At 46.6% G+C, this 13,184-nt stretch overlaps 1 protein-coding gene across 5 annotated transcripts in view; it reads right to left on the reverse strand.

The window, feature by feature from the left end:
• The window catches only part of uacab (uveal autoantigen with coiled-coil domains and ankyrin repeats b), a 34,367-nt gene that overhangs the window by 14,949 nt on the left and 6,234 nt on the right, over nt 1-13,184 (reverse strand). For 2 of the 5 annotated variants that reach the window (XM_086144184.1, XM_086144179.1), the window contains exons 1-2: nt 755-940; nt 225-355 (exon numbers count right to left, since the gene is read on the reverse strand). In XM_086144184.1, coding sequence (XP_086000310.1) covers nt 225-355; nt 755-841 — 218 coding nt within the window. In that variant the 5' untranslated portion in view covers nt 842-940. Of the gene's footprint in view, nt 1-224; nt 356-754; nt 942-13,184 lie in introns of those variants that run through there. The other 3 variants (XM_086144180.1, XM_086144182.1, XM_086144181.1) reach the window with 3 other exon arrangements.

Here is a 13,184-nt window from a genome sequence, read left to right on the forward strand (position 1 = left end):
TTTATCTGGGGAGAAGACACTTGGGAGTCTGTGCTGGGGAGGGAAGGAGGAGGGGGTGACTGCTGCAAATTTTAGAAGTGGAGATGCTTTGCAATTATTAGATTCTGCAAAACAACACAAGGGAAAAAACTGAAAAATGTCACATGAGTTCATACTCACCTGCTGTGAGTGTGTGTGTGTGTGTGTGCGTGCGTGCCCATGCGTGCATATGTGTGTTTACTTACGCGGAGCGTCCCTCTACGTCGAGCTTGGTGGGGATGATGCCCTTCTTGCTAAGAACGGCGGCCACTTTATCCACCTCCCCGCGCTCCACCGCTTTCATCAGCCGGTCATCGTACTTGTTCCAGTCAGTGTTCTGAAAGAGACGACGCGGAACAAGTCAGAGACGCGAGCTTTGTGTGATTGGCGGCGCTGAAACATGGGAACAGTCATTCTCCACCGCTCCTCCATTCCTCCGCTCTAAAGTGAAACTTGAAAAGCAAGCAAGGGCAAGCTTTTAGTAGAATTCAACTGCAAGGCACACCGCTACACCAATAAATACATCCAAATTAAATCAAATGGTGCTCCCTGGAGCACACATATGATTTTTTTTCAGGCACTTAATGAGGTAAACAAACAATCTGAAAGGAAAAACAGCAAGGCGGGGAATGAACAATTGGTAGGGATGAGAGTGCAGGAGACAAGATTTAAAAAAAAAAAAACGAAGAGGACAAAAGAGCAAAGAGAAACACGACTACCGGCCAAGTATACCTACAAAGTGCATGGACGTGCATTTCAGCCAGCGGCTCATCTTCGGCGATTGGAGCTGGTCCTTGCACCGCGCCACTGAAAAGGTCGCCATTGTTCCGGTTTATAAAATCAAATTGAAAAAAAAAAAAAAAAGGGTATATAGATGTATATAGATATATAAAAAAAATTGTCGGTGCACTCAGCCAGTGAGTTTAAAAGCAGAGGGTGGAGAAAGCAAGGCGAGGTCCTCTCTCAGAAGGCCACGGATGTCCTCAAGAGAGGGAAGTGCGGTCGGTTTCGGTGGGATTTTCTCAGCATTCCTGTGCTGCTCGCAGGCTCTACCTGGGAGTTCAGAACTGCTCAGCAGTTTAGTCAGATTTTTTAAGGAAGAAGAAGGAGGAGAAGGAGGAGGAGGAAAAGGGATGGAGGTGGAGAAGCAGTAGGGCCAGCCCTGCCAGCCCTGGGACCTGCCCTGGCCGGCAACTGCAACTCCTCCTCTGGGGGGAAAGTCAGCTCAGCCTGGCTGCCTCTCGACCCCGCCGGAGATCTTCCGCTCGCAGCTCGCCTCGGTCTTGGAACCCCCCGGTTTACTCGGCGCGGTCCCGACGGTCGTCCCTCCTCCTCACGCGCTTCTATCTGCCGGCCGCCTCCTTATCGCCGCGGCTTCTCTCTATCCTCGCCTCGCTCCGTTACCGGTGGTCTCCAGTGTCTTCCCTCGTCCAAAATGGCAAGGTCAGTCAGGCTCAATGGGGTAAATATGTGAGCGCTCCCCGGTTTAAAATATCAGCCCCCCTCCCTGGTAAACAGCGGCGGTGCAGACAGCCCTGCAGACTAGTTACTTCTTTATTTTTTGACCCTTAAAACTTTCTGTAGTGACTGATAGGAAGACAGGGGCTAAGAATACATTCTGGGCATAGCTGTGCAATGAGTAATGGCTTAAATGTCCATCACGGCTGCCAGCGTGAAACAAGGCCAGCCAGAAAGACCTCGCTTACATTACCGCCCCCCGCCGGGCTCCCTGGTTGTCTCCGTCTGAAAATATTAATGTCCGAGCAGGGGGATTAGGGTTTGCACATTTGAAGTCTTGGCACTGACACCCACGGGACAGCGGCGGGGGCGAATGCTGATGCTAACCCATCCGTCTAAACAGGGCGGCGCGGCTCCAAAGCCCCCCCCCCCGACTCTGTCCACCCCCCCGTGATCCGAGCAGCACGGTAGCGAGGTTAGATGTCAGCCCTTTTACAACCAGCTGTCTTAGAGTGCAGCCCCCTCATTACAAACAGCTACACTGACTCTTCACCCACTTCGATGCCGACGCGGTAAACAAGGCGATCGTGACAAAGACGGACGCTTTTATTGGATGCGGAGCTCTGGGGAAAAAAAAAAAAACACAACCAAAAAAGAAAACAAAACAGAAACAGTGGCGTGTTCATAAAAAAAAAAAAAAAAAAAAAAAACACTTTCAACTCCCGGTAGACTCATGTTACCGCCTGCTGCGAGACTGGCGTTAACGGAGCGGGATCCCATCTCAATAAACTTGTAAAAAAAAAAAAAAAAAAAAAGCCTCCTCCACATGACATGTCATATGAAGAAGTAGGTGTCAATTTACCAAAGCTGCTCTCCCTCGCATAGAAACAAAGGCGCCAAAATGGCAGCAAGCCACTGGGCATGCTGCGCACCGCTCACGTAAATATCTCGCATGGGCCCGTCGGTGTGTGTATTTGTTTAGGAATCTGTTTATGTACTACTTAATAATAGGGCTGTTAGCAAAGCAAAGTTGTCACCGGGCGATACTTTCAAGGAGAGGAGAAACAAAACTTTATTTCATCTAAAAATACACAAAAAAACAAATGCAGCCATTAAGTCAGATATTGTTCATTCATACTGATGGTTGTAAAGCCTCTAAACAAAGATACAATGCAACAAGCAAGTAGACCAGGGTTTTATCATTTTCTCATTCAATGTCATTTTTTTCCCCCTTTATTCATTCTTGTCAGGGATCTTTACTCTCTGAAGCTAACAGTCAGTAGGATTATGTGTTTACCGTTCAACGGACGGTATTTCATCCCATCGCCCACCGAGGAAGCAGTACGGATTCTGATCACACCGGTTTTAATGCAACGCCCCACCCTCTTTTTACTGCCTAAGCCATTGTATTATTTCCCAGAAAAAGGCACATATTTTGAACAAAAAATCCAATTCTCATGTGTTTTCCATTTTGCAGAGGAGTGACTGAGGTGTGCATTAACCTCTGGGTCAGTCTCCCACCTGTGGACTTTGTTGTGCAACCCATTAACTAGGATCCAGACCGTCGCCGGTGTGTTTCAGCCGACCGTCTCCTGTCGGCAGGCCATCCCACAGGATGGAATGGATGTGAGCCACACCGGTAGAGGCCGGTACAAAAAAAGATTAGAATAAAACTGGAAAAAAAAAAAAAGAAGAAACCCGGAGTGATGCCAGGTTTGCGAGAAAAGCTCGCAAACATAAGTGAATGGGCTGCAACAATAAAGTGTGTGATAGCGCCAGTCGGCAGAGGACGCTCAAGTGGTTAGCAGGGACATATGGTGAAAGGCTAACAAGGGACGTTAACTGTGTGTGTGTGTGTGTGTTGTACAGCATCTGATTCCGGCAGCTTTGACATTGCCGTGCACTGGATTTTAAATGCGTTAACCACGAGTGTTTAGGATAGGGCCATCAGTCAGTTGAGAGAACACGCTATAGCTCCTGCAAGCCTGGTGACTTTTAATGAGGACTGATAAATGTGACCAAAGGCTACGAATCCTTCACGTATTACACTCATTGCTGAAAAAAAATGTCTAGGATGTGAGTGGGTAGAAGTGTTTTGGTCCAAAGACGGGGCCAATGCAAGTTATTTGTCACTTTCGACTGGTTTAACTGGTTACGTGGATGTTTCCGACGAGGAAATGGTACAAACATTCATGGTAACAGAAAAAAATGAGATAATTACACAAAATCACAGTAATTACCCATTAATCTGAGACCGGATTAAATCATCATTCAAGTCTAGCCAGGAGTACTTTTGTGGTAACGAGACAAATTAGCAAATCAGCAGCAATAGGTATTTCTTAATTTACTCGACGCAGCACTCGCAGCCAAGACTTGAATGCAAATTCAGAGCAAATAGGGAACAACTGGGAAATTTCAAGCGGTTGCGCCAGACACTTGAAGACCTCAGCCCATAGAGGGCGCTCGCTGCTTTCTATGCCTTCCCCCGAAACGAGGATAAACAAGAAGAAATATTTAACTAGCTCCTTTGATGAAATCTCACTATTGTCTTCTGTGTTGCCGTGTTCCCCGTGCAAGACTCAGTCTTCAGAAGCATCTTGCCTGCAGGAAAATTGTTCGGTCTGTGCCGATAATGAAGTCTCTGCAGTGTCGACCCATCGCACATCCCATAATTATGACTAGTGAGGTGGAGTGAGGGGCTTGCCTAAAGTCGGGAACGGCATCTTAGGCTTTGTGACTAACAGACCACACGGCAGCATCAGTCAGACCTGATAGTGGACCGCCCAGACAAAGGACCACTGTCGCTGCGGGTCATCCTGAAGCTTTTATATCAAATACTCGCCACTGAAAACGACCTTGGGAGGTCCGTCTGGCAGCCAATCACCAATCGGGTCAGAGCCAGAGATCATTTGTTCAAAATCTTGGAATTGAACATAATCAACATTCCAATATGGCGGCCTCTTGAACCGCATCCTCGGTAACAAGTCTCTTTAAGATTTGTTGATGCTGAAATGATCCCTGTCAGCGGGGGGTCGCATGTTAGCGTGTTATGTTGCTATTTTAAAACACACGGCTTTGGGATGTAACACCACCTGACACCCAGCGAGCCGAGCGAGTCCTCTACCTGCCCGCACACACGGACTCTTGGTGTCTGGGAATAATTCGCCGAGCGACGAACGCTGCTGTCGTTGGTTCGTGTTTTCCATCACTTTCCACGGCCATAATTCTTCCCGACACCTGGGTTTCCTGCCTCTTCAACCCCGAGCTTGACTGACGAGCGTCGGCCGTCCAGACGGATGAAATCACCCGCTGGAAATATCGAGCCGGTCATCTGGTAGCAGTCGCGAGGGGGCCAAGACTGAAACATAAAGCTGCGCGCCAACACGTATGTAAAGCGACGCCGGCGCTCATGCCTTGAGTTTCTGATGTGGTTTCATAAGATGACATGATGACAGCGATTGTGGGCTTCATCTACGATCAGACTTTGCGTTTCACATTTCAGTGTTAGTGGGGAATTGGATAGGTCATTAAAAATGTAGTATTTCCAACTTTTAATTGCCTGTAAGGTCAGAGGTGTGGAGGTGAAATTGATGAACCCAAGATAAGATGTTTCTAGACATGTTATTAATGCCTTTTTAGACTTTGTGAGAGAATATAAAAATAGTCTACTTCTTCTTCTTCATGTTAAACTCGACGGCCAAAATTTTGACCGTCGATCCCGCGCTCGCGGTCGTGGGGGTGCAGTAGCCTAGCCCAGCTCTCATTGGGCAAAAGCTGGGTTCACCCCAGTCAATCGCAGGGCACATTTAAGCAATTTAGGGTCACACAGAACGTCCCTCCTGACTAAATCCAGCCAGGGGCCTTCTTGCTGTAAGGCGGAAACGCTAACCGCCATGCCCACAGGTCAGCCATGTTAAACAAGTGTTGAAACCCTCGAAGAAAGATTGAACAGCCAGTCAAACGGACCACATCCGGAGGCGGTCCGACAGATTACACAGCGGATTTGTGCGTGACCGCACCGAGCGCCTGCCTGATGAGCGACGTCACAGTAGGCGTTCATCTGGACGATAACAGCTTCTTGTTGTAGTTGTTGTTTTTCCCCGTATTCGGTGATGGAGGGGAGAAAAAGAAGAAGACGGCTGAATGGCCACCTGGTGTTAAGATACTTCTACCTACCGATCGAAACCATTTGCATCCAGACACACTATTCTTTGAGCCCTTGCGTTTAAAGTGCAATCAAATTGATTACTGGAGGATATGAGACATTCAGGTGAAGTTCTTAAATCAACCGTCTATTCGGGGGTGGGGGAAAGTTATTCCTGAGGTTGAGGTACGCAGAATCCACCCAAGAGACACGGCGTCTCCACAGAAGGCGGCTTCTGGCCGTTTCAAACAACCCACAGGTTAAAAGATGAGATAGGCAAGGGGCATAGAGTGTGGGGGGTGATGATCCTTATCGCTTTACAACACTAAGCACAATATTATCACCTCTGGGCAGCCAACACGCCCGAACAGGACACCCATCACCTGTTGGGCATTTTTCGATTCCATCATACCCCTTTATGACACAAACCCGGACGCATGCCCTGCGAATGTGTCCCTGACACGCTGATTTATTAGCGCTATATACCTTGGCAGTAAAAAAAGGCCAAAAAGTCTGGCTGTATCAAAGTTAATGAGCCACGAGAGCAGGATCACATAGCAGCCGCTGCGCCACAGAAATTTTGTCAGACACAGCTGTCGTGCTCAAAGAGGGTTTCAGCGATTATTTGGTGAAAAAGAATAACAAGAGAAAATGAAAGAAAAAGAAAGTACGGGTCGCAAACTTGAGCTCGAACTTCATCAATACTTGCAGTATTGAGTGAATACTCAAAGCGGTTGTTGTTAATTAAGCAGCTTTGTTTGGGCAAATCTACGCCTCCCTACCTGCTAACGTCAACTTTCACGGTGTTTGCGGTCGCAAATCTTAAACCCGTGTTCTCCGTGTGCACGTGCGAGGTTGAACCGTGCGAATGTCTGGCCAAGTCGAACACCCGTGAAACTGTCCGGGACGGGCGATGAAACAGCGCTTTCTGTAACAATGCATCCAGATCTATTCTGAAAGGAATAAATAGCCGATATTAAGAACGAACGGGTATGTCGTTCCTCACTTGGATGAGATTTATCTAAAAATAACAAACCTGAATGGTACATTGCAAATATTTATACCATTTTTTGTGCAAAAACTCCTCACACTGATGAGGAGCCATTGATCTGCATCATTGTGATGAATCGGACCAAGAACTGGGCCGCCATGAGTTTTGTTTTTTTTTGTTGTTCTTCTTAAAAAGACCCTCGATCTAAGAGGCAACAGAAGAAAACTGAAGCGTCAAGTGCTTTTCAGGTAACAGCCTGTGTCATATCTTCTTTACGGAAATCATAAAAAGGCTGATAAATGGATGCGTCTTAGAAAAATCCCTAGGAGGTTACTGAAAGGAAAAAAAATATGTTTTTTTTCGATGAAAGGTGCTAATTCTTACTCAGTTATTGAAGTACAAATCATTTTAGCAATTATCCAGAGACCTCATATACACCGTGAGGTATTCCAAAGTACTCAGTGCACTCTTTGGGAAGCACCCTATTTCGTCTAATTATCCATGATTATTTTCTAGTTATTTTTTTCTTTTTAATGAACACACTTGTGGCCATAGGTGTAAAATAAGCGCCTGGGCAGCGAGGTGACGGGACGCAGCCCCCAATCTGTCACCATGAGCAGGTAAGCCGATGCTGCGGGGCGGCTGACGACTCAGGCCAGGTGTCCAGAGAAAGGACTGAGTTTTGGTATGTACACGAGGCGCCTCGGGCATAACTCGCTATCTGGTAGACGCAGGACCGCTCCGCCTAGGCCTGACAGGCAAATGTGCCCTCTTGTGGCACGTGGGGAAATTACACCCCCCTTTGGATATGCATTATTTCTGTCCTTTGACACAAGGCGGGGCGCTGAAAGACACCGGGGTCCCTGCAGCAATATTAGCAGGAGTCACAGACAAAACAATCAGCTCAGATAGAACGGGCTGGTTGACCTCAGCCCCCATTCTCTCTCAATTATCAGGCTGTGCGAGTCATCCAGACGTCGTTCTATGGAGTCCAAAGAGAAGACGGAGAATCCGCAGCCAACGGTGCTTAAGGCGCTACAGAGGAGGGGTTTCGCCACCTTATGCGTTTCGGCATGTGTGTTCTCCCGCCCCGCTTGGATCCTCGAATCCTTTCAAACACAAACAATGAACGCTGCCTCGAATTACAGCCGGATGAAAGCGGAGAATTTTTTCCTGATGTTCCCTCAAAAGGCAAAGCTGAGGAAAAAAATAGCACTTCGTTTAACTCCTGCCTGGAAGGAATATCAGATCTTTTCCGACCGTCGGATCCAGCATGTAGAGCGGTCTGGACAGCTGCGGGGTCACCATTATTAGATGATCTATGACCTGCGGGGCAAAGCGTTTCCTGGCTATTTTCTCCTACTTCCGACGACCGCCGCTGGTCAGCTGCCCCAACCGAGTCACCTTTGGCCCCCGTTCGCTTCCTGTGAGGACTCCTTGGTGTTCTAATAATAAAAACATGATGACGGCTGGCGACGGTTTTAGATAAAATCTCTGTTCTAACGGGTCGAAATCCCTTTCACGATCAGACATTAATCTCCACTGCTTTTGTACAGAATGGGGATTGGATTGGTTTGTTGTTGTTTCTTTTTTTGATCCAAGCTGATCCAATAATCGAAAATAACAACCCTTAAAGTGGAGACTTGATTTACTCTTGGACTTTACGTTTAAGAGATAAAAGAGAGAATCCTTAGAACCGTCTCAACTGGCATCCGTCGTCAATTTTTCCACTTAATTTAAACTCAAAAGCGTTGAATACGGTGCCGGGGCTTTGCCTTTCAGACAAGTTCTGAGAAAGTTGAACTGTCAGATGAAGTTCAGCGCTGTAAAGTCTCCGGCCAAGAATGAAAAGAAATCAAGTTGATTGCAAAAAAAAAATAAAATAAAATTGCCAAGCAAGTATAAGCCATGACCAGTGTCCAATATTTCGGCGTGTTGGTGCGAAGAGCCCGCCGTCGGGGGAAAACTGATTTGCGGCAGCAGCCGAGGGTGGCAGCGGGACGGCACAGTTTTCAGGTCTGCGGCGGATTAAGTGGACACAGCCTCTAGGGTTATTGGTGGACTGAAGGGAATCATGAGGAAAAAAAATATCAGAATTTAAAGAAAAAAAAAAAAAAAAAAAAAAAAAGCTATTTTCTATTTCTCTTACTTCAGGGAAAACTATTTTTTAATATTACTATTTATTTTACTTACTGCTTGGACTTTTAATTGCTCTTCTGTGACTCCAATCCTGCTCACCCCCTTTTTTTTTTATTTTTTTTTTTTATAATCACTAATTAATTAGTATTTCAGTCCTATGTTGCCTGTGGTCTGGGCAACAAATTAAAACGAGTGACTGTTCGGGGGGAACATTTGCTCTATCTGCAACACTAGTTCCTGCCAAAGTTGCTGCCCAATGCTTTAGGAAAATAAATAAATCAAAACATTTCAACAGCACCAGGTACAGTAGCAGCCTGGATTCATTCAAATGCTGCTTCAATAAGCAGAAACGCCACCGGAACCCACACGCAGTCATTATACTGCGGTAACCATAACATTCTCATATGTATTCCTGGACAGGAAAATTAACCCCAGTGCTGTTTTACTCATCTGCATGAAATTACCTCTGCTCTCAGAGTCTTGGTGAGAAAAACAAAAAGGTCCTGGCAATTTTTAGTGTCTAAATAACCACTGAAACAGACGGAATCCACTGCTCTGTCTCCATCCACCTCGACAGATATGTCGTGGACGGTTTACACCTCCTCGGCGCTGCGGCGGGGGCGTTTTCACACTGGGATGAAAAGATGGCTCCTCTGTCACGGGTGGGAAAACTAGATGTCCTTCACTGCCCTCTCCTTCGGTCAGGGCGGCGTGATGTTACGTCAGCCGGGACGGGATGAAATCAGGCTGCCAAAGGGCAGGCATGGCGCTGGAGGGCTACCAAATAACTTCCACTCAATTAAACAGGTATTTCTGAGGCCAGTAACACAGCAACGCTGCTGGGAATTATTGAGGTAATGATTAATTTAATTCCAAAGGGCTTTAAAAATTAGCATTCCGCACTCACTCCGTCAGAGATAGTTCGCCGTTTGTGAGGACACGCCCGACCGCCGATAACACACTGCGATTAACGCTGGGTGTTCGGGGGGGAAGTTCTATCCCGGCGTTCACTCTTTCATCCCCTGTGGATCACAGGGTCGCTTAAAGAAAACATCCGACCACTCCGTGTCGGGCCTCGTTCTGAGGGATCTACTGATTGCTGTTGGCCTGTGGGAGAAAGACGGACAACGTGAAGAGAACCCAGAATTGAACCTGGAAGCATTTTGGCTGTGAGGCGGGAATTCAAACCGCGGCACTTTTATATTGTTTTATAAACAGTCAGACCCTGAACTAAAGTTATAGCGACTTACAATAGTTGTCTTGTAAGTCGCTTTGGATAAAAGCGTCTGCCAAATGTAATGTAATGTAATGTAAAAGGTGCATAGGTCAAGCTGCGCAATGGTCACCATGGTTACCGTTATTCAAAAGACCGTGGGGTTCACCTTGACCCGCAGGTTTCGGGGGTCAATCGTTTCGGGACTGCACCGGATGTGGGGTCACAAGCAACCGAATGCACCAAACTCTGGCGAGAACAACCTCGTCTACGAGAGCCAGAGGGTAAACAAACATGGCCGACCAATCGCGGCCAGTCGCTGTGGTTTGCGCCGCCGTCCGCTGCTGTCTAGTTTTAGCGACAGATCACACTCTCGCTCCTTCACAGTTCGCCATCATTGATTTGATTTTCCTGCTATTTCCTGGTGTCTTCGTCCTCTGAAGCGACTTCCTGTGTCCTGCCTGCTCTTTTCTTTGGCGGTTGAATTTCTTTGGGTTCGGGTCAGTGGTCGGCACGCACGCTACACTTTTGTGTAGTTGTGTAGTTGATTATCTGCGGCTGAGGTCGGGCCGGGTCTGTTCCTCTCGCACACAGTGAATCGTTTGGAAAATGAAGGGAAAAAAAAAAAATCTGTTGGCGGGTCCTCAGGTTAAATGAGCACCTCCAGCAAATCCTGTCTTTACTTGCATGACTGGGGTTTTAATATTAAGGCTGGGGGGGAATTTAGCAGAAGGATGAAGGCTGTGGTTTTGTTTTGGCTTTTTTGTGTGTCTTATCTCAAAAAACGAAAAAAAATAATGAAGCAATCCTTGGAAGTGGGCCCTGCCATCCACTGCTGGAGGAACCCTCGGGCATGCTGGTACTCGGTCACAAATACGGGTACTGGTTACTTGTTTGAGCGGCTCGTACAAGTCCTTGCGTACTGGGGCAAGACGAGGAATGCTACTGGAAGTATTGTGAAAGGGACTTAAATAATACTACTAAATATGTGGAGACCCAATTGATTCACACACTTTGCAGTCGTAGCGTAATGAAGCAAACAAGCTCAACATCACACGGTAAAAACACTGGAACGATGAGCAGGGTGAAAGTTCTTGATGGGAAAAAAAAAAAAAAAAAAATCCAGGTAATAAAGTAGAAAAATAGAAGACAATAAGTAAAGCGCTCCCAAAGCTGTGCTCACAGATATCAGGGAGGCCGTTCAATGCCTGCATGGCGACGCCCGACTCCCACGCCGACAGGTAAAGATCAGTTTACTGGAAAGCAGGTAGGAACTTGCCCCTGCGGCGAGTCTCTTTTTCTTTACCGCGGTGAAGCTCCGAGCAAGTGGATATTCTGGTTAATTACGCACACACACACACACACACACACACACAAAACACCCAGAGGCGTCCAACCCATCCTTTTGCACCCAATCACACTGAAATTCGGCTTTTGCAGGAATGTAAACTAATTTTAGACTTCATTTTGGAGGCTCAAACTTCTGGCGTAAGTACAGTACTGGATTATTCTGGGGTGGCTTCATTCTCTCAGGGTAAAGAGACGTAAATTTCCTTCCTCCTCATTCCGGATTAGTCCGGGAGCCCCCCCTCAGAATAAACTGCACAGATTTTTTTTCCCCCCTGCACTGAAGAAAAAAATAAAAAATAAAAACCTCCTCCTGTTGGTGAATCAATAATACGAGCATGAATAGACAACTCAGGTTTCTCAGACACTCTCGCACTCAATCGACTGCGATGGCACGAACTGATCGTATCCCAAAGAGAACGGACCAGTTCCCTTCGGCTGAGTTTAATCCGGCCCACTTCGTCCGGGGGGGCGTGTGGATAAATTATCCTGTAGATCATCCTAGCTGGGTAACACCTATTTCACACAATCTCGGTGTGTCGTACAGCATAGACGGAATGACATGCAACGCTTTCACACGGAAATACGAGACACACACCCTCGCGCACACACACACACACACACACACTGGGACTATAGTTCTTTTTGCATTGAAGTTTCAACTTGTAAGGGGGCAGAGCAACTTCATTCTAACCACACTCCATTACTAATTCATCATATCATTTCAAGTTTGCTTTAATAAAAATGTGAATCTGCAAAGATTTACTGAATGATTTATTTAAAGGAGAAACGGCGTGTGTTGATTTTCCTCGCATGTTGTGCTGCGGGGCCGTGCTGCGGAGGGGAAAGCCACACAGGCTTGAAACAAGGCCCTGTTTTTTTTTTTTTTTGTTTTTTTTTTGAGAATTAATTAATTCGATGCCTTTAAGATGTTTAGAGGATCGGGGGGGGAAGCCTGTGAACTGGCACTGAATAGAGAGGTAGGGGGGCAATAACTGCATCCAACCCTTTGCCTCATGCTGTGCGGTCCTTTTAGCAGCACAGGAGGATCCACTTTTTTTTTTCCTTTTTTTTTCCCATTCAAAAGAGATTTTTCATCCACAGCCCAGTTAAGTTGGCAGATGAGGGGACGCCGCTCAAACAATAACACCTTCCTCTCTGTTGAAGCGCCGAGCAATTAACCGGAAATCTATTCAAAATTACATTCAAAGCCTGTAACCCCGCTTAATCTTGCTCGCGTCAATTAATATGACTCACGCTTCGCCCAACCGAGAGCACTCGTTCACCACACTGGGTGATGAGTTCCTGCCAGTCTGTGTTTAGTCAAAGGACGGCTGAAGTGAGAAGAACAAACTAAATCAAATCACCGATAGCCACTTATTAATCTCGCTGCAGCGAACAGCTTAGCTAATAATCTTGTTGATTTAAAAAGTTGCATCACCCGGCACCAGCTGAAGACACAATGAGCAAAAGAAAAATATAACACAGACCTCTGTGTAAAAAAAAAAAAAATGAAAAAAAAATCTACATTTCTAGAATTTTTTTTTTTTTTTTTGGTCCACAAGCCATAAACGTACTAAGCCTTTTCAGATGGCGATGTTAAGCCTGGTGTGGACTCGGGGATTTGCGGTCGCCCCCGACAAACCTCAGCCTCAAACCCTCATTTGACTTTTTACTCTACATCCATCCCCCCCCCCCAATACCTGGGAACTGGTCTGCTTTCCTGTTATTCTTTTTTCCAGAAATCTTTCGCAGAGGCCGCAGACTGCCCAGGAGAGGGTTTTTTTTTTTCCGGCTTCAGAAAGAGCGGGGGACACTTGCTTAATCTGCAGAGGGACGGGGAAACACAAAGACACCCAAAGCACAGCTTGATG

The sequence above is a fragment of the Fistularia commersonii genome, chromosome 3 (genome assembly GCF_037954325.1).
Source record: "Fistularia commersonii isolate RoL2024-O1a breed Wild chromosome 3, RoL_Fcom_v1.0, whole genome shotgun sequence".
NCBI classification, from domain to species: Eukaryota; Metazoa; Chordata; class Actinopteri; order Syngnathiformes; family Fistulariidae; genus Fistularia; species Fistularia commersonii.